Here is a 26,861-nt window from a genome sequence, read left to right as displayed (position 1 = left end):
TTTGATTCACATTTATATGAAGACATAGTATAGTTCTCTCCTGCTTTTACAGGGTTTCAATTCAAGGTCATTTCACATAAGGAAATACTTTCTCACAGCAACACAGTTAAACTAGGGAATTCACAGCCAGCTGCTGCAGTAATAGCAGCCAATTTGAATGCTTTTGAAAAAAGTATTGGAGAATCAGTCTTCAATAGCTACTAATATTGATGGCTGTTTACTACTTCCTGAATCATCGGCAGCATGCCATAAATGCTGATTACTTCAGAAGCACAATGGAAGGAACTGTTGACTTCTAATTCAAGCCTGTGAGCTTCTCAAATTAATCCAGTTGGCTAAAATGTGACACAAAATGTTGGTGTCAGGCCTACAGAACTACAGAATAACAGAGTTGGAGGGACCTTGGAGGTCTTCTAGTCTAACCCCCCTGCTCAAACAGGAGACTCTATACCATTCTAGACAAGTAGCTGTCCAATGGGGAAAAAATGGTCTTATATTCAGGACAAAAAATACTTCAAAATTCCTTTACTTATGAATGGAGCCATTAGGGGAGGCTGCCTTAGCAGACAGCCAGTACTTGCTACATTTGTTTGTTTGTTTGTTTTTTCTTAAGGGCTGGCTGCCAGCTCCTTAACTTTCCTTTCTAGCCAGTAGCTAATTCTTAAAGGGGAATGCGCCTTTTAAAGCTAGCTCCCTCAGCGGCTTGTCTTTTCTGTCTCTGGAGGCTTTTCCTTGTTTGATAAATATATGGAAGAGAGAAAATATTGGGGGGGGGGATTCAAATTCTTCCTTCAGAAGGAAGGAGATGGGAATGAGAAGGAGGGAGGCAGGGAAGGAGAGAGGGAGAGAAACAGGAAGGAAGAGAGGAGGGAGGGAGATTGGAATGAAAGGGATGGAGGGTCTGAAGGAAGTCCTGCCTTACCACTTGGCCACCAGCAGCCCTGCCATCAACTTTGCTTGTCAAAAGGTTGCAAAAGGGGATCACATAACCCTGGGATACTGTGACCATCATAAATATGAATCAGTTGCCAAGCATCCAAATCACATGACCCTAGGGATGTTGCAACAGTCATAAGTGTGAAAAATGGTCATAAGTCATTTCAGTTTCATTGTAATTTTGAACAGTCACTAAGCGAATTGTTGTAAGTCGAGGACTACCTGTACTTTTTTCACTTTTTTCCTTTTTTTTTGTCATCAGGTTTTTGACACCTTGCTAGGTGGTACTCAAATCCTAAAAGTGTTACAACTGGTGAAAAGTTTGGTTTAAATAACCCAGCTAATCATATACCTTAGGCACAACAAGAACTCACGGTCTCCTATTTTCTAGATTAATACCTTCCATGACACATTGCTTGTATACAATTGAAGAACATCCAGAAGCTGCAATTGGTGCAGAATTATGGTTGCATCTACAGTAGATATGCCCATGTTGCACCTACACTGGCTCTTAATAGGTTTTTGGTGTAATTCAAGATATTGGTTGTGTCCTGTAAAGCTCTTCATGGCATAGTTGAGGGATTGTTTTTCTCTCATTGTCTCCACTCATCCTGTTAGATCTGGCAGGAAGGGCATGTTCTGGGTCCCGCCAATTAAGGAATATCTATCTTGTATAACTCTTTTCTGTCATAGTGCTTGCCTTCTGGAATGCCATGTCACCCCACATTAGTCATTGCCTAACATTAGGTTAGCTTGGAGCCTTTCAGAAAGCTATTAAGACCTGACTATTTTCCTTATTATAGGGGTTGGGAAATTAGATGAGGCTAGGTGAGCTGGTTCTTGGTGTTCTCAACTGCCATATATTGTTTGTATTTGCTTTTGTTATTTCGCTTTCAAATAATGTTTAAATGTTGTAGCTATCCAGAATTGTATTTGCATGATGGGAAGCCATGTAAATAGATTAAGTAAATACATATTTTTTTTCCAGATCCATACTTCTCATTGCATTATAAAATGTATCTATCCTTGCTTAACCTGGCTTCTTAGTCAGGTATATGTACATTCATATTATGTGCCAAACCACAACATCTCCACAAACATTATTCATACATTTACCCATAAATATATTAAACAATGAAAAAATAACATTTTCTTATGATACTTCTTGCTCAATGTTGAAGTTTTTTATTAAGCATTCTATCTATGCTCAAACTTCATTTTCATCATAATACTACTGTTATTATATTTACTGAACAATGAATAACTGCATTTGCACACATCATTCCACAATTCACAGTCACTGACCTTATCATATTAATTCTATAAATCAACAAATTCACAATAACATTTTGACTCAGATTTATGTATTTCTCAATGATGTGCTAAAAGAACAATAAGCTGGTCTATATACTGCCTAGCATAAAGCTACATACCACTTCCCATATTTATTCGTTACTTCCTCACTTATCCTTCTAATCAGATTTCTGCCAAATCTTATAGCTTGGGCATTTACTCCTGCTACCTTTCTGTCTGTATAGAAGAAGAAGAATGGCATTCTTCCAATTTTCAGGCAAAGATACAGTCTTTACACAAATATTGCAAAATCAAGCCATAAGAATGCTATAATCATATTTAATAATACTCCAGTTACACCATCTATATCCTACAAATAATACAATAAAAGTAGTCATCATTGAATGATTCTAATTGAGATTAGAATTTCTATTGTTAAGTGAAATGGTCATTAGGCAAAATATTGCGTGATCACACAGCAATGGCAGTTCTGTTGCAGGACTGCATCATTGTTAGGCAATGATTTCACAGTTCTCCTGCCCTGCCCTCTTTGCCTCAGCTTCAATTTTTCCTATCCATCTATTTACACTCATTTCTGTTCTTTTGGTTGCCCTGCACTCTACCACCGCACTTGCTATTACCCCTCCCCCCCCCCGTAGCCTCAGTTAACTATCACCATGTTCTTACGACTGCTGCTGCTGCTGACAAAATGTGCCCAGCTGAAGCAGCTGGTAGTCTTTTGTGAGGCCTCACACCTGAATTTTGATCACAGGACCATGGGGTGGGGGTGTGCCATAACATAACTTGTTCAGCACCCTCATAACTTTGAAGGATTGTTAAACAAATAATTAAGTGAGGACCACTTGTATGTTATTCATATTGTGAGCATGATGTACTGTTGTCTAATCTTTTCTATAAGGAATGATTATAGGCAATGAACCAAGGGAAGATATTAGATTACATTCTTAGCAATAAGATTACATGGGTTTGAACCTCAAGTGTCAGAAATAGGTCAAAGAGCACTTCAAGCTCTTTGAATCAATCAGGTTAAACATCTGTTTATTATTAACACTAATCAGCATCACGGAAAGATATAGCTGTAATAAGTGCACACACATAATTTTGAGTTTAAGAATAATCTGTTTAGCAATCTATCTCCATTTAGGGTCATCATCCCATCTGTGATTACATCAAGATATAAGTATCATAGCTGAATGGTGTTACCTGACTGAGAAGGATGTCACCTAGCAGCTTCAGAGAAAATGTAAAATACACGATGGACTAATATAAAAGATTGTACACTCCAAAACACAAATTGCATGGAATCAATTTATATCACATCTTCCTACAGCTAAATGGTAGAATTTTAGCTGTAAACCAGGGTGCCATGTTTGATGGTATCGAAACTGCCAAATCAAATAGATCTTCTCCAATTTACTAAACATACAAAGCATTCCAATGTTGTTTCAAGATTTGAAGCTGGATTGTAAAGAAACTGTTTTACCTCAAAGAGTTAAAAGGTTTATCACTCTCTTCAAGACCTTGTCCAAAAAGATTTACATCCTTATTTCAAGGGCTTCTAAGTTAACTCATATAAATTAGAATCACACATACATGCGCATGTGCGCGTGCACACACATACATACACACACACACAATTACATATATAATTTTATATAAACATTATAATTAGCATTGAAAATAAGTATTTAAATATTTTTGCAGCACCTTTAATTTCATCATGGAATCTTGACATAACTTGTCACCTCGCGCTGCGGAGACTTCGTCTATACCAATGAGTTTTGCTTTGTATCGAACACCATCGCCTTTAAACCTCTTTATTAAAGTTGCTTCACTACGATCCTGACCTGAAAAGAGAGATATAAGCTTGTAACCCGCACAGCTGTATAAAAATATCAAAAGTTAAATACTTATAATAAATTTTATTATAAAGATATGTTGCATCCATAAGCATCACTTCCATCTGTCATGCTTCAGCGAGGTCTTGTTTTGGCCACAGCAAATGGAAGAAGGGGAGTAGTAAAAAAATTAATAGAGTGCCATATTTCTCAATGAAACTATAAAAGCCACTGACAGTTTTAAACTGATTACTTGTTTCTGAATGAATACATATGGAAAAAGACATAATATCAAAGCATACATCTTTTCTCTTTAATTATATAATATCTGTTAATAATTCTAGAACTGCATTAGTTATTGGCCAGAATTCACATCATAAAATAAACAAGTATAAGTATATCAAATCATGAAAAACATTTTTTTTTATTTTAGACTAAATTATTATATATAATCCTTGTTTGATAATAACAGAGTCTAAATGTTAATTAAAATATGTGATTTGGCATTGTTAGATCTTTGCGGCACTTAAATTTCCAATACGGTCATTTATATCACATAGTGCTACTTTTTGGGTTTTCAGCCAGGCTTCTTCACTGACATGCTAAAATGCTTTGTTTTCAAGGTACAGACTATTCTTAACTGCTCTTTAATTGAGTCCTATACACGCAAGTTTTTAAAGCAGCAAATGAGTATGTTTTTATAAAGTCCTTTTCATATTTACATCAGATCTGTTGATGCTTGCATATGAATATAGTTTCTTGTTTTACCATTATACTGTAGTATCCTTTTGTGTTTTGGAAGAAAAGCAAGGAATGGTTGAATTGGAAGAAAATTAGAAATGCTAGGGTAATAGATAAGGTTTGTATATTTTTACATAACATTTTTGTTTTTTCTCAATTGAATTTGTTAGATATAGGTGGGGGAGGGAATATACTCCAAATTATTTATGTAACCATATGGGAGTACCATATTTTGAGTGAATACAAAATATCAGATATAGAACTAAAAAACTGAAACTAATCACAAAATATGGGATAGTGATGGAGAAAGTAAGGCTACTTCTGTAGTTTGCAACTAAGATCTTTCTAAAAGATGGTAACAGAAAATATTGTTAGGACCCAAATCACTTAGCAGTACCCCAGCTAGTTAGATCTCACAATATCAAAGGAAAATATCTTGAAATTAGACAACTCTGTTACCTAAACAATGGAAATGTAGGGAAATTGACTTCCACATTGAGACTGTTATGCCATGCTATTAGGAGAAAAGGGCACAGGAATTTAAACTTGATTTCACTCTAGAGAGGGGTTACATTTCAGGTCTTGGAATTAGAGAACTGGTTTGGTCTAGTAGTTAAAGCACAAGGCTAATTCTAATTCCACCTTAACCTTGAAAACCAATTGGGTGACTTTAGGTCAGTAACTTTCTCTCAGTCCAACTCACCTCACAGAGCTGTTGTGAGGAAAATAGAGGAAGAAGATATGTTGAGTATGTTTTCTGTCTTGTATTATTTGTAAAAATAGTAAAAATGGGGGATATAAATAAATAAAGTAAATAAAAATATAAAAAAATCTTTCATGATTTTTTTCACTTTTTTACAGTAAATCTTCCTCAGAGCTTGTATGTCCTTATGTGCCTATTGTGTTATTTCCAGTTTATCAAAAGAATGACAGATGAAAATAATCTGAACTTGCAAATGTATGCATTTACTCATTTTCTTCTTTAAAAATAAGAATAAAAACTAATGTAAGCAGAGGTTAGCCAAGTGAATGCTGGTGCATTCATGAAAACCCAGGTATCCCAATGTTGGAGCTGTGTATCACTCTTGTTATAGTTGATGAAAGAGGGTCCTCCCAGTTGTGCAGCTGTAGACTTTACCACAAGGATGTGTACTTTCTGAAGGTACTGAATATAAGGACTTCTATTAAACAACATTAATCTATTTGTTGTTTAAATGAGCTAAAATGGAATGCAGAAGATAAGACATACTTAAACTATCAATATTTCACAGAGAAGATGTGATCATTGTATATTTTAACATACATTATTTTTAATAATCTTTAGTTCACATATATTTGCCCTTGTACATGGACATATCTAAAGCTATCTAATATATCCAAACTTAACTTTAATGAACATTAATTTCTCTTCAAAATGCAAGAATCTGTTCACTAAGGAGAATATACTCTATTCTGAATCCACATACAGCACTGTTGAAAACCTCAGCTAGCAATTATAATAATTTTCCACAGTTTTAAAATCCATAAGTATTAGATTCTCTTTTAAAGTTTCAATATTTGTGTTCTTCTTTCTCATCCCCATGTATTTTTTTTTAGCTATACATGGATACATCATCAATTCTTTTCTATTTTCATTGTGGGAAAGAATATGGTAGCTTAAAATATTGATAGTTTACAAATTTAAAAGCAATTAAACAACATCAACAAGTAATCACCTATCTTGATCCTTGAAAGGACTGGATTTACCCCTGAATTTATCAAATTATTGTGCCCACCTGCTCCTGAACAATATCATCTAAAAGACTAATGGCACATTGATTACTAGTCAGAAACTGTAAGTAATGTTTAAATTATGCGGGAGGGAAATGCTGAGGCAGATGTTACTAGTGAAAGATAAGAACAATAAAGAAACATTAGCAACACTATGCTCTGAGAAGAAAAAAACCCACATCTGGATGCACAACAATGCTTTACTTAACCATAAGGCTATTATGCATGTAGTTTGTCTGTAAACATTCATGTTTCAATTTGTTTATGTGATAATAAATAAAACTTAATTGGTAAATGCTTGTTTTAACAATTTCCAGTTTTCCAGTGCCATTATACAGTATATGCTATTCCCCAAATATATAATTTTATATGCTTCTTCAATTTCACAATAACTGCTCCTCATTTGTTAGTGGAACAAGACTATTTGGGAGAGTGAATAAAATATAATCCCATTTTACAGAAGTGATTAAAATGTTGGACTAAATCTAGAAAGACTAAGAATACTTTCAGCCACAGAAGCTCACTAGTTGAACTGAGGCCAGTCATTCTCTCTCTTCCAAATAACATTATAAAGTTGCTGAGCGGAAAATTGGAAAAAGAAAGTACATTATATGCCAACTGCAGATTTTAAAAAGGGTAAAATATAACACTGATTAAATACATTGATAGATAAATAATCAGAGTCCAAGAATTTGCAAATCTTTTCCAGTTGCAATCACCTTACTTGGAGAAAAGGAGAAATGAAACTAAATTGGCTTAACTTTTAGAGTATAAATGGAAACATATTTCTCTACATCTTGTAACGAGATATGATCTTCTGCAGCTGATCAGAAATGATCTAAGAGCAACACTGAGCTCACTGTGTTGATTCGATGTGGCAATACCAGAAGATAGCAGAATAGAAAACGAAGAAGATCACAAAGTATCAAGAACTGAAAAATGAAACTGAAATACTATGGCATAAAACAAGCCATGGTGTTCCCAGTGTTAATTGGCATACTGGGTGCCATAACAAAAAAGTTGCAAGGCACTTAGAAAATATCTGTATTGACAGAACTTCCATCTGTCAATTACAAAAGGTCACATTGCGTTGAGTCACACATATACTATGATAGCCATTTATCCAGAATGGTATTGTGCAGAGTTGACTAGAAAACTTTCAAGGTCTGTTCCATCTCTGTTATTCTGTATTCTGTATCCTTGGTTCTTGCGAAGAACTCAATGTGTACAATATGTAAGAAGGTCAATACTAACTAAAGATCTGGCAGCGGTGATTTCACATTATTGTGAATATACTACTACTACTACTACTACTACTACTACTACTACTACTACTACTACTACTACATTTTACTACTACTACTACTCGTAGTAGTAGTAGTAATAATAATAATATGCCATTGTATGTGAGAGAGGAAATTCTGAAATGTTCAAGCATGTTTGCTACAAGTTTGTACTAGATTCCCCAAACAATATTTTAGAGCCTGTATTCAAACTCAGATTTTACTCACTTTATTTCCAACTACACCTTCTTGATTGATGGCAATTTTCTTGAATGTTTTTGAAAAAGCAAAACATATTTTAGATCCAAAGTGATTATCTTTTTGTGCAGTAAATGTACAGAATTAGATTTATATCTAAATCAAGTTAGATGTGTGGAATTCAGAAGTCCTTTTTGTGATGATGCCATTATTAATGAAACTATAAGAATTATGAAACACAGTATTCACCAAACTTCATGTTGATGGCTGGGTAAAATGTACAACTATACTTATGAAACATACAAACATGTACACATAAAACACTGCCATAACAGATCATGTAGAAAAATACTGTTCTCCTTTAACAGATGTATGTGTCATATGAGACAAGAAGTGATGTAGCTTTCTACTGAATCAAATGTGGATGCTGTGATTTTTTTATTAAAATGATATGGTTAGGCTACTGCCATCACTTAACCTAGAATTCACTGAGAAGCCATTGTACCAAAATGCTTTTCCATCACTATGAAAATGTAAAATGACCAGCACTGCTTTGGGATCAAATAGGAATATTTAAATACTTTTCAGCAAAAAAGATTATTTTTTTCTAGATTTTCTCAGACATATTGGAAAGAGATCGATATATATATACAGCAGAAAAGAAGGGAAAGAATTACAACACTATCCTGCACATCTCTTGTTTCTTCAGAAACAAGATTTAAAAAATTTTCAGCAGCAGCCAGTAATTTATAACAATAATTGTATAAATGGCTACATTCCTTTATTTAAATCTGAACATTCCTCAGGGTATAATATGAATTGCCCAATTTAAAAGTGTGAAGTATATAATAATATCGCCAACAAAGTTAATAGCAATCAAAATTCTACAGAATGGCACTAATCTATCTTCTATCCTAATTGTGCCCAAGCACAATTCTTTTTGAAACTATAGAAAAACTATGATCCAATGGCACACATTACCAAATTATAAATACTGCATTTTCGTGGAGGCAATTCAAATTTTTATAACAGAGTCAGAATGAGAATGAAACATAAGGCTGCAGCAAATGACCTCAAAGGTATTTCAACACCTTACTTGTGTGTGTGTGTGTGTGTGTGTGTGTGTGTATAGATGTGTGTGAGTGAGAGAGAGCAAACAAACATTTATGCACAAGTATGTACTTTTTTATTGGATATACACACATGCATACACTATATTGGCACTAGTGGAACTCATCAAATAACAAGGCTGTGTAAATGTATATCATGGTCATTACGCACACTACAATACAATTCAGCTGGCTGCCTTGGAGTTCACAAATAGAAAACTTTAAGATTGGACGCTGATATGCCAGCTAATCTATTCTTCTTACTAATTCTGCCAAACTCATGCATTTTCCAAAATCACTTTTGATACTGTACATACTGACTTTTCTTTTTCTGAGAGTCTCCAAGAAAGAAGTTGCCCGGAGGAAGTAGAACAATGGGTTGGATGCTAGCTGAGCAAAATAAAATGAGCTGGTTTGGTTGAAGAAGTGGAAACTGGTCTACTTGGCAGCCAAATCAAATATTTCACAAGGAATTTACAATCAAACTATTAGCTATGTATAGTATTTTAAAAGCTTATAAAGGATTTTACCACTGAATATTGGTTTTTATGTTATGCATCAAAACAGCATCAAAACAGAACTGAGGAAATGTAACAGTCTGCAATATCCCACATTCATGTGCACATGATTTATGAAGTTTTTGCCGTTTTTTACTTCCAGTTTCTGGCAAAAAATGCCCCATAGTGAACAAAGGATTTGCTTAACAATCACAGGTTTGCTTAATGACAGCAGTATTTGCTTAACAATCACCGCAAAAAAGAACTATCATAAAATTGGGCACAAAATTGGGTGACCTGCTTTATGACCATCACAACTTATGATCAAAACTGTAGGCTTAATTACAGTTATATGTCAAGGACTATCTATAACTGTTTGGTCTTTAAAAACAGATTTTACGAAGTCTCTGAGTGCATACTTTCTACTAAAAGAGCAGGAAGTGTCATAATGCAGAAGTCCCCAATCTTTTGGGCACCAGGGACTGGTTCCGTGGAGAGAGGTTTTTCCGTGGACTGGAGGGTGTGTGGTTTTGTGTGCTGCCTACATCCCATGGATGGGGATTTGCTTGTCTGTGCGGACTGGTTGCTGGTTGGGGATCCCTGTCATAATGGGTTTCTGTACTTAACAATGTATTGCTCTAGGAAAATATTGTCTATTAGTGAAAAGCCTGCCTCTAAGTAGCCATCATGTTAATTTAACATACAATGAGATTTAAAACAAGGCTTCTGATTATGCTTTCAGGACTGATACAGGAAGAATATAATATTATATGAAAAGAAGATCTCCTTCAGATACCATGGCCAGAAAATTTGAAAGTTTTATAGATTAATTTCTTCCAGAACATGGAACTGAATTTATATTATAGATCCAGCATGTAAGAGAAATTCTTACCAATTGGAAATATCTAATTAAAATGCAATGAACTGTATATAAATTAAGTCCCAGGACAGAAACAGGAATTTTTTAAAAAATCTATAGTGTCTGCAGCAATAATTAACATTAATTAAAACATTTCCACATAGGCTTATAGTCATCACCTTTCCCCTATCCAAATACAATTACATTCTTGATATGCATGAAGTCTAATTTTCTCTATCATAAACAACAGGAATGTATAATCAAAAATGTTCATAGTGTGCCGGAATTAACTTTTGAGGTTAATTTTGATCAGAGGATTTGTTGGTCAGGCAGGAAAGACTGATCAAAACTGAGAAGCAGCAAATATAAGCGATATTGTGTCTACATTTTTCAGCTTATTAAGGAAGGTTGACATAGTAATATCACTAATGCAGAGTTCAAGTTAGATGAAAATCTGAAATCTAACCTATTGTTAGAGGGGAAAAGTCCTATTTATGGTGGGATTGAGATCAGCATTTGCAACTGGATTCTTAAAATATCAAGGGCAAGTGAATTTTAGACTATGCACAATTTAGATTATATGCATGCTAGAATAATATAGCAGATAATTCTCAACTACGAAAACACCTAATCATATACTTTTGTATTCACAAGTGCATTTACTTAATTAATGCCTGTAATTATCTAAGACAGTGCAGGGATTATAATATATAGGTTTAAATCTTTCCTGAGCATTATTTCACTCTTCACAAGCCTTTCCCTTAGGATTTGTCAGTAATATAATCTAGGTTTTTATTTGCTTTAGAAAGTAGTTGACACTTGCTTCAAACTCAAGGTGCATAACTAAACAATTTAACTCATTGCTCTCAGTAGATCTCAAAACCTATTTATTATTTGTATAACATCTACATGGGTGCACATGTTGAAAATGCATATTTATTTGTTTTTAAAGAAGATAACCCAACTGAGTCTGCTTGTGGTTTGTTTGTTTTTAAAAATTTCCAAATCCTCACTGAATTAAAGAAGATAACAATTTGTGATGAATAAATTTATACATATAAAACTTATTTCAGAGCTTTAGTGAAATTCCATTACAGCTGCATTTTTTTAAAGTAGGTATATTTATGTGTGAATAAGTGATACCTGAACTGTATCAAGTTATCAGATTATCATCTCAGCAGTACTTCCATTTCATTTAGCACTGTCATTCACAGTAAATTCTATTCAAATTCTATTCTATTTATAGCCTTTGTACGATTAGCACTTAAAATAATGCACTATAGTCAAAAAATACATTTTTCTATGTTTATTTGTTATCAGTTGTTTTATTGAAACAACCCCATCACAGCAGACCCTAGTTTCCTATATAAGTCAGGTGAGTCTTTCACAGTGCATATACCTGTTATTGCTTTTTATTATTCAGTAATTTTATACCTTCTATTTTTCTCTAAGAAAGCCAACATGTACATTTCATCATTTTTTAAGTTAGACTACTATCTGATTAAATTATTTCTTAATAGTAGAAAGATGAATCATAATTAAGACAGGGCAAATTTATTGGAATGACCTCTTCGTGAATTACATTTGATTGAACTTTAAAGTAAATTTCAGTGGGAAATTATATTTAGTAGAAGTCTACAGGAAGAGTCACTGACATACTTTTCAGATTAATGAAGAAAAGGATAATGATACATTTCACATCCTTATTCAAGAGTTCACTAAGGAATTTTAATGTTCAGCTTCCAAACTAAAGATACATGACTATTTGCAGAAATATCATCTCAGCTAAAAGCTATTATGATTCAGTTTGGCCTTTTCTTCAACTGTTTATTAACCGTTGGGCACAGTCGATTTGAACACATCATTTATCTTCCTGTGACTTAGAAGAACATTTGAAGTATAGAGACAAACTTCATTTTAAGCATTTGTGTGAAAAAAGACCATGCAGCCTGCTTTCATGGAAATTTAGAGGAAATGCTATAATCTTTAGTAGTATATATTTCCATATAGTAAACATAATATTGCAATATCGGTGAAAGTTTGAGCAGCTAAGTGCAGTCCATGAAGTCAAGATGCATTTAAAAAGAAACACAGCATATATCTGATGAAGATTAATTGTCCCCTACTGCAATGCAGAAAAAAAAAGATAAATCAATTTAAGTAGGCTGAATGTAATGACAATACAATGCAACGAATGTTGCGAAAGCAAGTCTTATTAAGAAGCTTAATAATACTTAACATCCAGCTCAACTGTGGTTACTCAATAGTGATATCAAGGCAATAAATCTATGCATGTTTGTAAACATATGCATTTCCTTCACCATTTAAACAATGTACAATGGGAAATTGCTTTTATCTTTCAAAAATGCAAAGGAGGAAAAAATAGCAGGAACTCTTCTAAAATCTTAGTTTCTGTCATGTTAAACTTCTGATGTATATTCAGAAGCTAAGTATGAAGTATTATTCTCGCTCAGACTAATGGATGTAGAGAGTCACCAGAAAAATAATGAAAATGAGGACAGTACTGTTGTATACTTCGTTCGCATGCGAATGATGAAGACACATGGCGATGCTGAACAAACAATTTATTCTCCTACTACAACAACCAAGCAAAAGCAAAAGGCACGCAGGCCTTTTTATATGGCCAGAAGCCCGGACAGTATCAACCAATAGGAACAGAGTGTTTTCGTGCCTTGCGCATGCGCATAAGGCCGGCGCCGCTCTGTCTGGTCCCGGGCAGCTTTTGGAATGCCCGGGACCGATGCAACATCCCAAGCCTGCTTTTGCAGGCTCAGGACACAACAAGTACATTGTTGCCCTACTGGGGGTGTAAATAAAGAAAGAAAAAGATACCTGCCAATTTTCAAAATACAATGAACATCAGCATCACAAGGAGCACAAAAAAAATGTGATGCTAGTTGGGCAAAAGATACACTGTGAAAGAGATGAATTAGGGATATCTTTCAACTCTCCTTTTTTAATCATGCATCATTTAAAAATAAAATAAAATGTATTCAGTTTAGAGGAACTTAAATGTTCCTGAAGTTATAAAATCTGCTGCGAAGGCTTTTCAGAAGTTGGATAAACAGCTTACACACTGCATCTGACTTTGTTGTGTCCCAGTCTTTGGGGGAAATCATTCAGTGTTTTGAATGCAGAAAGAAACTATTCAGATGAGAGTCAGAAGGATTCTGCCTCAGTGATTCAATGGGCCTGCCTTAGGGCACAACCAGGTAGTATGAGGGAAACAGGGAGGAACTTTTGACAGCTGAGAAAGAAAATAAAATTTTACAGAGAATAAAATCATGGTATAAAATCTCCCAGTGCCAGAATTAAACAGCCTCAGAGATTATACACATTCTCACTTTAGCATTTTATCTTTAATATTTTTTAACGTGAGGTGTGAAACATATTCAGCCTTGTACTGTAGTCATTTATTAATCACCCTACGCTGAAATGCTGGTAGTGTGTAAAGAAACTACAGTTTGCCACGCAGAGGATCATTTGGGGACAGTTACTATTTATCGCAGGCAAGATACAAATTGCATAGTTGGATTGTACAAAAGTGCATTAAATATTTACAGCGTGTTAATGCATTCAGTATTTTTCTATCTGTATCTATTTCTTTCACTCAGAAGCAGCTATTTAAAACAACAGTTTTTGCTGTATAATTATAATCACATTGTGTGTTCAAGGACTGTATGAACCCAAGAATATTTAAGGAAACACAGAATTGAATTAATAAATTGATCCTCAAGAAAGATCTTAAAATTACAGAATATCTTTTATTTGCCAATGGGCTCCTCTAGTCAAGTATCCTGAGAATATGTTCCAGAGGCAAGTAAAATCATTATTTTACTTTTTTACAATCTAATGTTTCAGACAAGAAATTATTTTCATTTTGGCATCCAGCTGTCTTTTCAACATTACAGAATGTCTTTCTCTGCTGGAGAAGCAACAGGAGTCCCAGAGAAGAACTGCAGAGACCTTGGGCTACAAATACTCTTAAATTGAAAATTACAACAGTGGTAAAGTGCTTCTTTCAATAGGTTCCTTTAGTTTTTGTTCCCTACTGTCATTCCTATTATCAAAGGGGCAGCAGGAGACATTTAAACAAAGACACACACACACACACACACACACACACACACACACACACACACGTTTGCATTAACACACACACAGAATACACACATATACATATACACACATCTGTGTACAGGCACACAGGTATATATGCAGTGCTTTTGTTCTAAAAAAAAAGATGCCGGAACTCACACACATCATACAACCTGCCTTGCCTACCCTACAAGGTTCCATCCAAAAAAGGTGCTGGAACTCCGTTCTGGGCATTCTATGAGAAAAAACAGCCCTGTATATATGTGTGCACTCATTCATACATACACACATATTTATCCTTCCCAAGACAATGTCTCTGTACACTTTTAATAGTCTAGGAATTACTTGGATTAGAAATGTTTCTATATTTGTGAACCTCAGTACTTAGTTGTTACACAGACCCTTCAGAAGTAGAGACTAGAATACTGCAGATCAGACACTTGTAATTTAATTCAATTTAATTTAATTATTGTCTTTTAAGTATTTATATAACCATTCAACTAAAACCATGTGACTCTAGGCAGGGTGAAAAAGAAGTAGACAACTGATCAGAACTGATAAAAAAAAATCAAAACTCAGAATAACCCAGGTATGCAAAATTCTTACAGGATAGAATGTATAGGATTATTATCTTATTGTACAATGAGAGTTCCTGCCAGAAGGTATTAAATGCAGGTACTTTAATTCATAAAAAGAAATATAATTTGGGACTGAGGGTATTAGCACATTTCTTTTTAATATTTAAAATGCAAATTTTTTTCTTCATTTCTAAACTACCAATATAGTATTGGCACTTTATGCATAAGGTCCTTAAAAGTCTAAAAGCTAATTAAGAAAAATGTAAAAAAATGTAAAAAACAACAAAAATGTGAACATATATAATAAATGTTAAAATAACAAATTAAAAAAAAACTTTTAACTATAGCATGATGTCTACATTTATGATTCAAGTATATTTGCCAAACGTTTATGAATAAGGACGAGAACTTGAGAAATGGTGAGTGCTGGGAAGTCCTCATATTGCATATTGCAGGTTAATTATTATTTTAAATGATGGCACAATATCTGTATTAAGAGAAAATGCAAAACACAGAGCGCTCTGGAAACAACTGCAACTACCTGCTCACACCCGAAAGCTAACAATATTTACTTTTACCACAATGTAACCCCCAAAGTATCATCATTTATTCTAAACAGTACTCTCCCTCTATATCAAATATGGCTGATATGCTGGTTGAATGCGAGTTAATTTTAATTTATTTTATTAATCAAATGTGCATCCCACAGCAATCACAGGAGTCTAGATAGTCCACAAAGTAGTAGTAAAATATATTGACATAAATAAAAGATCAGCTTCTAGGCAGGAGTTTATGAGTGTCTCTGGCATGACCTGGAACATGGTTATACTTAGGTACCATTAACTTATAGATGATACCAGACTCCAAACTCCTAGATCAGAGGTCTCCAACCTTTTAGGCACCAGGGACTGGTTCAGTGGAGAGAGATTTTTCCATAGACCGAAGGGGGTGTGTTTTTGTGTGCTGCCTGCCTCATGCAGATGGGGCTTTGCTTGTTTGTGCGGCCCGGTTGCTGGCATGCCATGGCACGGTACTGCTCCACAGCCTGGGGGTTGGGGACCTCTGCCCTAGATAACCTATTAAGAAATGAACCATATGGTACCCTGTAAGGGAGCAAGCACAGTGATTTTCTCCTAGCAATAATCACCACTAACTGGAACTGATTGCTAAGGAAGGAGGGGAAATATTGCCAAACAAGCTTCCAAAACCCCAAACCTATAGCCAGCTCAGAAGGACAATGGTTTTGAAGGCCTTTCAATTATGCAAAAGCACTTTCCATATCTAGGGCCCATCATAGTTTATCAACCAGAGCAACCAACGCCATTGATGTCCCATTCCTGAGTCTGAATCCACATAAGAAGGTCTCTGCAACTGAGAACCGAGCTACAGATTGAATCCATAGCTTGGTTGTCGGCTTCAGAGGCCTTCTGGAAAGGCTTCTGACTGTGAAATGCAGGCCGGAGCTCCATTCTCAGCTGCAGAATGAAGCTGCTCCTTCGGCTGCGGAAGAAGTGGGCTGGCAAGGCAAGTGTCGATCCGTGGGAGGCCTGGCTGCAACAGTAAGCTCCAACCCCCCCCCAACACCTCTGCCCTAACTTGATTTTAGGCATGTGCCTTATCCCAAACTATGGCTTATTTTTGGGGTAGGGCTTATATTAGGCCCATCCCCAAAATCAAGCTATGGCTTATTTTCAGGGTAGGTCTTACTTTCAGGAAAACACGATATATAGTCCAGCATTGAACATGTTTGGTTTAAACAGGAAATGTTTTAAAAGTCATCATTAACATTTAAGAACTGAGGTGAAGTTACTATCCATTTTCAATAGATACTGTAGATAAATGAAACTGAAGATAAATCAGAGAACCTCAGTTCTAAGTAATTCATATCAGATAGAATGCCATTGGTATTGCTAAATTTAAACTTCTCCTCATTAAAAAAAATATTTTCTAAACACTTTTCTAAGCTTTCTTTCCTTTTAGATTGGAACAATGACTAAAACACAAAAGTTAACCTATGTAAAGATTTACATTTTGAAAATAAAAATAATCTCATTATTTTGTAATTCAGACAGCACTGAAATAAAACACTCTGGGCAATATATTTGTGTCAGTATATGCCTGCTTGTTCCTTATGGAGATTTTGCTGAGCTTCCATAGAAGATGAGGGCATGATTTTCTTTCTGTAAATTCTACCTGACCCATCAACTTAGGATATTTGTTTTTAATTGCCTCTATCTTTTTTTTTGCAACAAAATTGACTACATCTATTCTTTTGTGAGAAAATAGCCTAATAATTTTGCATGCAGATTAATGCACATAAGATAGAGTATAAATGTGCTAGGTTACAATGCTTATTAGCTAGAGAATTCACAGGCATATTGTGTATTAAGTAGGTCAATTTCTAGTGATATTATTCGAATTACATTTATTCATATATTTCATAAATCAACCTATTACATATTTATATTGTATACTTACACTTTATATTATAGTGCCTATTTATCTTGTACACATCAACTGAGATGAAGGTTGAACAACTGAACTCATCTGTGAAATTAAATCTCTATAGCAGGGGTGTCGAACTTGCAATGTCATGTGACGTGTCACAACCTATCATGGCTTTTTTTCCATTGCTGGCAATGGGGTGGGCACAGTTTCAGCATGACGCATCTGGCCCATGGGCCGGCAGTTTGACACCCCTGTTCTATAGTGACCGATAGTGCAGGTGAAAACTGATTTTTCAGTAATTTTACAACTTCATCAGATATTTTAGACTTCGAGGTAGCGGAAACAGTGGATATTCTTATAATAAAAAAATGACAAATTATTATTATTATTTATGACAAATAATTAGTAAAATATGTTATTAATTTTGGTTATCCCATCAATAAAAATATTGAATAAAGCAGAACCTGGCTATATCCAAAGCAACACATAAAAAACCCTCCTTTCTTAAAAATACGGATTACTTAAAATTAAGTGTTGTATTAAAACTTAAGTAGAATAATTAGTAAATATTGTTCATATATTTATTAATGTTATTGTGCAATTTGGACTTGATAAATGTGTTATCATTTAAATAAAGGGAAAATCACTAACTCAGAAGAAGGTATTGAATCAATAAATGAAGCAACTATCAAAGATCTATCACCTGAGCAAGCTTACAGATAGTAGAGAATCTAGGAAACATCAGACATTATGCAGAACATAGCATAATTTAGATATTGTTGTCATTGAAAAGAAATATGCTTCGTTTATTGATATAGCCATTACAAGGGACAGTAATGTTGAAGATAAGGAATTGGAAATGATTACAAACTACTAAGATTTATGAAAAGCAATTGCAAATACTTGGAAGAAGAAGTTGATACTGATTTATTTGCTATTACGGCATTAAATGCACGCCATAACAGTGTATAAAAAAATAAATTGTCTAAAATTGGAACAATTTTTGATAACCCAACTACAAACAAGCACAAATAGATGAGAGGTTGCCACAAAGAAGAGGGAATCAAGCTATTCTCCAAAGTACCTGAAGGCAGGACAAGAAGCAATTGATGGAAACTAATCAAAGAGAAAGGCAACCAAGAACTAAGGAGAAATTTCCTGAAAGTTAGAACAATGAATCAGTGGAACAACCTGCCTCCAGAAGTTGTGAATGCTCCAACAGTGGAAGTTTTTAAGAAGAGACTGGACAACCATTTGTCTGAAATGGTATAGGGTTTCCTGCCTGAGCAGGGGGTTGGACTAATAGAAGACCTCCAAGGTCCCTTCCAACTTTATTTTTATTATTATTATTATTATTATTGTTGTTGTTGTTGTTGTTGTTGTTGTTATTATTATTATTATTATTATTATTATTATTATTATTATTATGCCTAGAAAAGGCTCAAATAATTTTGAAGAAAACCAGGCAACATCAGTTGTGACACATGATTGATAGCTATTTCAATTCCATGATTATTTTTTTTAAAAAAAACCATTAATTTAAATTCAAAGAATAAAAAAATAATTGTCTAAATTAGATAAATCCTGCAATTTTTTTTAGTATATTCACATATATTTAGATAAGCAGAGTTCTAATTGGATGTATAAATAAACAATATTCTTTTCTAATAAGGAAGATCATTCAGATCTTTAATGAACCACTGAAGTATAAATGAATTATGGAGAACAAGGAGCAAAATACTCAGCTTTTAGCATTTGAAATTAGTTATAACCATCTCCTGTGTTGGATTAAACCACTGAACTGGGCAAATACAAGACTTCCCATGTTTCAGAATGTAAGCTGAACTCTAAACCAAGGAAAGAGATAATTATATATAATATATATATATAAACATCCATGTAGTAAAGATTTATATCAGCTGTGAAGTTTATGCAAAGGGACCAAATCATGAACTATATAATAGAGCTGCTAGGAAAAACAAGTTAGGGAAAGCATGGCTTCTTAACATTTTTTCAACCCCTCTGTCAGCAGTAGAGATAAAGGAAATCTTATTTCCTTCTGTGAATTAAACATGTTGCATCTTTGTATGTTTATACTTTCTTTCTCATTTCTAATTTATATTGATGGGTATTGGGAAAGCTGGATGGGCGACACATTCAGTCCAATGACTAGAAAGGAGGGGCTTAGAGTGAAGCCGTCATCACCATCCCAAACCATCATCCAACTGCTTATCATACAAGGATGTATTTGGAGGTCCCCTTTACTCTCTTAGAATGTTTTATTCAGCATACTAAGCTCCAACCCATATTTTTTTTCATTCCAAACTTATGCAAGCCTCTCTAACAACAGACAAGAATTCTGAATCCATTTATCCATTATTTTCATTAAGTTGTAAAGAATAAAAAGTATATCCATGATCCATAACCTGTGCAGAGGATTTTAATAGGACAAATAAGCCTGCAAAATATAAACAACCAAGAATAAATACCAAGTTTTTCTTCTTTTGAGAAAAATGGAACTGTAACACTGTGCCCTTAAAATTATGACTTGACTCTGTTTCACAAAAGGAATCACTCAGAATAAATGGATGAACTTACTTACATCATTTTCATGTACAGTATTTGCTGCAATGGGTTTGGATAGAAAATGAATGCTAACACTTTAGTTTGCCAGTGACCTTTTTAATCAACGAAAAACAGAGGTTGCGTTTATTTTTAAATACTTTCAATTATCAGGGTCCTAATGTGAATTTCCTAAGTGTTCTTTCTGCTATAGTAATCAACTGCAATCATTATCCTTTTTTATCTAGTTAATCCTCCTGTTATGATTTAAATGGTATGTTTTGCTTCCTCTTTAATCATTTTTCTCAGACCTTTATGCTAGTGTCTGTAGGCATTCAGTGGAATCTAATTGTTGATTATATATATATAGTTATTATTTAACTACCTGATGTAACAATTAATAAGCCATTTATAGCATTCACAATGATGCGTAATAAGAGCAGCATCAGAATCATTCAATTTTTTTTAAAGAAAAGAATGGTAATATTTTTCTTTATTTTTTTGTGGCACATCTACATACTGTTCAAATTCTTGTTTTTGTTTGATACTTTATAACATTGAATTGGGCAAAATGCTGCATCAAAGGACAACACTTTGTCAACAAAGGTACCTCAAATGGGTAACTTAAGAGAATGCTGGGATCCATTATTCCTGAGGGAATAAAATTTGGGAATGTTGTGGCTGCTTCAGCGCCACCACACCTTCCAACTACATTTACCAGAAACACATAGATTGTGTAGCATGAGAGAAAATGGGAGGGGTGTATCACTGTCCTTTTTCCTGCCTCCTTCTGGTCCCTGCACCCAATTGGCTGGCGGCAAGGTCTGACAGGCAAGCAGCCATTGGCTGCTTCAGATTGAGGCTGATATCTGAAAAATCTGAAATATCTTAATAGTGGTGATGGTGAGGGAAGGATCCCTCATCCTCTTGGATCCTGATGGTGAGCTAGGGCTGGCTGAGGATGCCGATGGATAAAGGGTGAGCCTGTGGGGACTGCATTATATTGTAACAGCATTATATTACATGTGGAAAATAGACAGACCCAATGGGTCACAGGTTGTCTAATAGGGCATATTATTAACACTGTATCTGTTTAAAGTATTACATCAGAATTAAAAAAAATTAACTATGCAATTAGCCTCCAGTCACAATGCAACTGCACAGGTGATAAAGCTTCTATATGTTTTTGAGAATGTTCTCCATTTTGGGCACCAACTTAAAATTCAAGCAAAGTGCATAATTTGGGGAACTGCGGGTGACAGGAAAAACAGGAGGATGTAAGCGGCAGTAATAAAAGGAAGTCCTCAAGATTACAGAACAAAAAATATAGGTATATGGTGTTGATGACAGGGTAACAAAATTATCTAAGTCATAGAATTAGTTATTTCAAGTTGATTGGATGGGCAGTAAACTTCTTTCCATCATTTTCCTTCATTCTCCATCCCTTTGAAGTAATGCACAAACCCAATAGGTTACTGTGAAAATTTTCTTAAATGTTTGGGGAGACAACATAAAGGAACTTCAATTATAAAGTCAAAAGCCTTCCCCCATGATGTCTTTTGCACCTCATTCTCATCAACTGATGAACTGTGAGCATCTAAAAGGGGAAGCAAGCAAATCACTGGGAACCTGTTGTGGATGTTTCTCATTTCATTGTTTTCCTAATTTCTTTTTCTAACTTCTCATCAGATCCAGGCATCTCACTCTATTGCAGGAGTCTTCAAACTTGGCCCTTTTATGACCTGTGGACTTCAACTCCCAGAATTCCTCAATCAGGCACTCTGGCTGAGGAATTCTGGGAGTTGAAATCTACAAGTCATAAAAGGGCCAAGTTTGAAGACCCCTGCTCTATTGCCTTCTTCTTATAATCCTGTTGTCTCTCAGCTTTCTATTCTTTAGCTTACTCCCAAATTCTAGACATATATTTTTCCTTCTTCAGTTTTATGATTTCTTAATTTTAAATTCCCCTTTATGGATTACTGCCTTGTCGTGGCGAAGGGGCTTGCGTAACTCAATGAAGCTATAAGCTATGCCGTGCAGGGCCACCCAACGTTCAAACCGGTCGGTCCTAGAAGAGATCAACCCCGACTGCTCTTTAGAAGGCCAGATCCTGAAGCTGAAACTCAAGTACTTTGGCCACCTAATGAGAAGGAAGGATTCACTGGAGAAGAGCCTAATGCTGGGAAAGATTGAGGGCAATAGAAGAAGGGGACGACAGAGAATGAGATGGCTGGATGGAGTCACTGAAGCAGTAGGTGTGAATTTAAATGGACTCCAGAAGATGGTAGAGGACAGGAAGACCTGGAGGAATGTTGTCCATGGGGTCGCGATGGGTCGGACACGACTTCGCAATTAACAACAACAATTTTAAATTTTAAGCTTACTGGGCTTCAGGCTGCCTTGTTTGTTTGAATAAACGAACAGTTTTTGCTCATATAGTATCACTATTTTGTCCATGAAATAGTCAACTGAATTCTTATCTGTGTCAATAAATTTTTAAACCCAAAATATCTGCTAATTTTCTACACTGCAAACTACACTTTCATCTTTACTCAATGTAAGACATCAAACCAACTCAGAAATGGTGCTGCAATATTTTGACTGAGAGAGGTGCTTTAAAATGTGCAGATTCGGACTTCCGGTGGATTTTGCGCGCGCGATGGCGGCTACTTTGTAGCCGTCCTCCTGGGTAAGTGTAAGAACTGCTATGAACAGCAGACATCAGCTGTTCAGCGGTTCAAAATCCCCCTCCCGGGCAAAGGGGGGGGCAGAGAGTGTCTGAATAGTGGTAGAGCCTCTTTTGCACCCCCCAAGTCCTTTTTTTGGGGGGTGAAAGGAGTGCTCCCACGGAGTTCAGACTTGTCTCCGCTTCCCAGCTGTTTTTGTCCTCAGGGACAAAACGAGCCGCTGCAAACACCTCCGTGCTTAAAGAGAACTGGTGAGTTTTTTTTTTAAACGGACAGAGCTGAGTAGAGGATTTAGTTTTTGCTTTCTTTGACTTATTTGGATTTTAAGTTTTTAAGACTTGTTTCTATTTTTACTCTCTCTTTTTATTTCTCCTTCTTTGCTGAAAGGGAAAGTAAAATGGCGATCGGCAAATCTCTCGGTGTTTTTTTTTTTTTTTTTGGAAGTTAGAATGCTGACCGGCAGGCTTTTTGGTGCTTTTTTTTTTTTTCCTTTCCCTTTTCCTTTTTTATTTTTTTATGATTGGAATGGACTGTTAGAATTATTATTTTTGTTTAATCTTTGTGTTTGTTTTTGGTATCTCTAAGTATTTTTTTTTAAAAAAAATGGAACGGACCTTTTCTATTTAATTATTTTTTTCTTCTCCCCCTTTTTTTTTCTTTCTCTCTTTTCTTTTTTTCTGAACTCCTTTCCTTTTATTGCAATGACCCCTTTTTGAAGGATTTCCCCCCCTCTTTCTTTTTGAATTCATGGAGTTAACTCCTTTTTTTTGCTTAATTTTTGCAATTTTTAAGGAGGAGTAAAGCTTTTTTAATTCCTTTTCTCTTCTTTTTTTCCCCCCTTTTTTCTTTTTATTATAATGACCTTCTTTGGAGGGAGTTATGATTTTTGAAGGAATTTTTATAATTTTTTAAGAAGGACTAAAGGGTTTTTTTTTTAAGATGGCTCCAAAGCGTCCAGGGATTTCTACAGCTTCTAAATTAACAGTCTCACCCTCTTCTGGGGGTCAGCTAACAACTATGAAGGATTTGCAAGACATGATGGGAGATGTCATAATTCAAATTAGGGCAGAAATGAAAAAGATTTTAGAGGAAAACAATAAGATCTTGAGACAAGACTTTGTTTTGGCTTTAAAAGGAGTTGCTTCTGTTCTTGAAAAGATGAACTCCCATGTGGAAGAGGTAGCTGAAAAAGTGGAGATAATGGAGGGGAAAATTGAAAGTATGGAAAAAGAGATGGAAAATGAAATTCTTATGCTTCAATATGGACAAATGGAATATGCCTTAAGAATCAGGGGCCTGGAAGAGTCTTTGCAAGGAAATTTGAAAGAGATGGTTGCAAAGGACTTTGCATTGATTTTGAATAAAGAAAAAGAGGGAATACTTAGTGAAATTGAAAAATTATTCAGGGTTAATTCTGTGGTGGCAGCACAGAAGAATCTGCCAAGAGATGTGGTAATTTACTTTGGTAAAAAATCTCTACGCAATGAAATTGTGCAAGCCTATTATAAGAAGAGATTTCAAATTGCTTCACAAGATGTTATAATTTTTAAGGAGATCCCATCTAAAATTTTAAGAAGAAGAAAGGAGTTTGCTTTTCTAGCAAATGAACTTAAAAAGAGAAAAATACCATTCAGATGGGATGTCCCGACTGGAATGGTGGTGAACCACCTGGGGACATGTTATAGACTTAATACTGTTTCTCAAGCAAAAGATTTTTATACCTCGGTCCTGGGGGTATGTGTATCGCCATCTATTAAGTTTAAAGCTTTGGAAGAAAAGAATGTAGAATTACAGCTTGAAGAGCCTATATTTATGAAAATTGGGGAACCCTTGTTTGAGAGGCCCCAACAAGTCCAGGTTGAGGAACAGAAGACAACTTGTGCAGCATACAATTGCAAAGAAAAGCAGCAACAGAAGAAGGTCTCTGAATCTCTGGGAGAAGTTAGACCTACAAAGTCTCTGGAGCAATCTTCAAGGGTGGAATTGCTGCCTGAAATGGAAATTGGGAAATTTCAGCTTGAGGGGCACCAACAAGAGAGGAACGGGCAGAGGATAACTTGTACAACTTATAATTGTGAAGATCAACACAAGGAGGAATTCACTGAGGAAGTTTTACAGGTATCGGTCCCTGAGACTTGTCCAACATATAAATGTAAAGAAAAAGTAACATATAAATGTAAAGAGAAAGACCAACAGAAGAAGGAGGTTGAGGAAGTTTCACAGGTACTGATTCCTGAGCTTGTGGGTCAACCAGGACTTACAAACTCTTTGGAGCGATCTTCAAGGGCAGAATTCCACGCATTTTTTTCGATGCTTGCGGGCAAGAGAAACCGATATGGATTGTGCTTATAGTAGATGTAACTGGCTATTAGACAGAAGATTATGGATATTGAATGAAAATTTTAGATAAGAAGTTTGTGTTTATAGTGGGTGCAACTGGTTATCGGACAGAAAATTATGGACATTGAATGAGAACTTTAGACAAGAAGTTTACTATTGAGATTGTGGGAGAAGTAAAACTTACATCGTTTTTGGAAAATGTCTTATGTAATGTCTAAATATGTGTTTTGGGATAATAATATATTTCAGCTTTAAGTTTTAAACCTTTAATGATAATATTGTTTAAACCTGTGTTTTGAAGGGATTATAATTTGTTTATTTCAGTGAGGGGATTCTAATAAATTTGTGTTTCGAAGGGAGTATAATTTGTTTAAGTTTCAAGTAATGCTTAAATTTGGTTTTTAAATATTATTATTAATATTTCTAAGAGAAAATAATTTGCTTAATTAAATGTCTAGATTTGTTTAGGAAAGAAAGTAATGCTTAAATCTGTGTTTTTGGAGGAAAGTTTATATAGAATGATGATTGTATTTAGATTTGTTTAGGATTCAAAAGTGTTTCAAGTTTTTAAATATTATTAATATCTTTAAGAGAAAATAATTTGTTTAACTAAATGTGTCTAGATTTGTTTAGGATTTTTAAGTTTTTTTTTGGATAGGTGAGAAGATTATGAAGATTGAAGGAAATATGTATTTACTTTAAGTTTTCTAAGAGTATTTAGTTTTGATGGTATAACAAAGGTTTATATATTTATTTTTTTGTATTAGGATAAAGAAAGAGGGAGAAATTAGATTTTACATTATAGGTATAGATATTCAAAGAAAGTAATGTTTAAATTTGCGTTTTTGGAGGGAGTTTATATAGAATGATGATTGTATTTAAATTTGTTTAGGTTTTAAAAGTGTTTTAAGTTTTTTTCTCAATTAAGCCTGTACTCAGCTCTGGGAAGTCCAGGGGAGGGTGTGGGAGGTTGGGTAGGAGGGGGGTGAGGTAGGGTTGGGGGGGGTATGGGAAGGGGATTTGTTTTTGTAAAATTTAAAAATTTTCAATAAAAAAAAAAAATGTGCAGATTCATGAACACAACACTGTTGGGACAAATTAAAAGAAATATATTTTTTACAGATTATAAAGCTGCTGGAGAAAGGGTTCCCATTAAGAGAATCACTATGGTTGTTAAGCAAATTACATATTGGATGAAGCTGTATGATCTTCTGACTGGAAGATCCTGGTGAATTCATGGTTACATAAATTAAATAAACAGACACATCTGACTGTTTCATTGTTTTAATATTATTGAAAGATGCATTAGCACACATTTTTAAGGAGAGAGCCATGAACTTCAGCGTCAGGAAGCAAGATACGACCATCAGAAATGAACTGAAATTGTTTAATAATTTAATGTGAAAACTCAGTTTAAAATTCTATGAAGTCCTGGGCAAGCCCTGCTGTTTCAATTTCACAGGCAAATAAAACGTAAGAATAAAGACTTAAACTGTGAACTTGAAAAATATTAAAAATAAATGATAATTTGTCAGAAATTGAAAGTGTATCTTCAGAAGTTGCTTCTGAACTCAAGTTCATG

General features: G+C 34.8%; 1 protein-coding gene across 17 annotated transcripts in view; it reads right to left on the bottom strand.

Moving 5' to 3' along the window:
* DAB1 (DAB adaptor protein 1) overlaps positions 1–26,861 on the bottom strand; it is a 298,012-nt gene that overhangs the window by 103,622 nt on the left and 167,529 nt on the right. For all 17 annotated transcript variants that reach the window (XR_005553761.1, XM_039319766.1, XM_039319761.1 and 14 more), the window contains one exon: positions 3,958–4,097. Coding sequence is in view for 16 of the 17 variants with exons in the window: in XM_039319766.1 (XP_039175700.1) it covers positions 3,958–4,097 (140 nt within the window). In the remaining variant the exon portion in view is untranslated. The remainder of the gene's footprint in view (positions 1–3,957; positions 4,098–26,861) is intronic.

Source organism: Crotalus tigris, unplaced genomic scaffold (assembly GCF_016545835.1).
Source record: "Crotalus tigris isolate CLP2741 ecotype Arizona unplaced genomic scaffold, ASM1654583v1 scf7180000023617.9722795, whole genome shotgun sequence".
In the NCBI taxonomy this organism is placed as follows: domain Eukaryota; kingdom Metazoa; phylum Chordata; class Lepidosauria; order Squamata; family Viperidae; genus Crotalus; species Crotalus tigris.
This window is presented reverse-complemented; position numbering and strand designations above follow the sequence as displayed.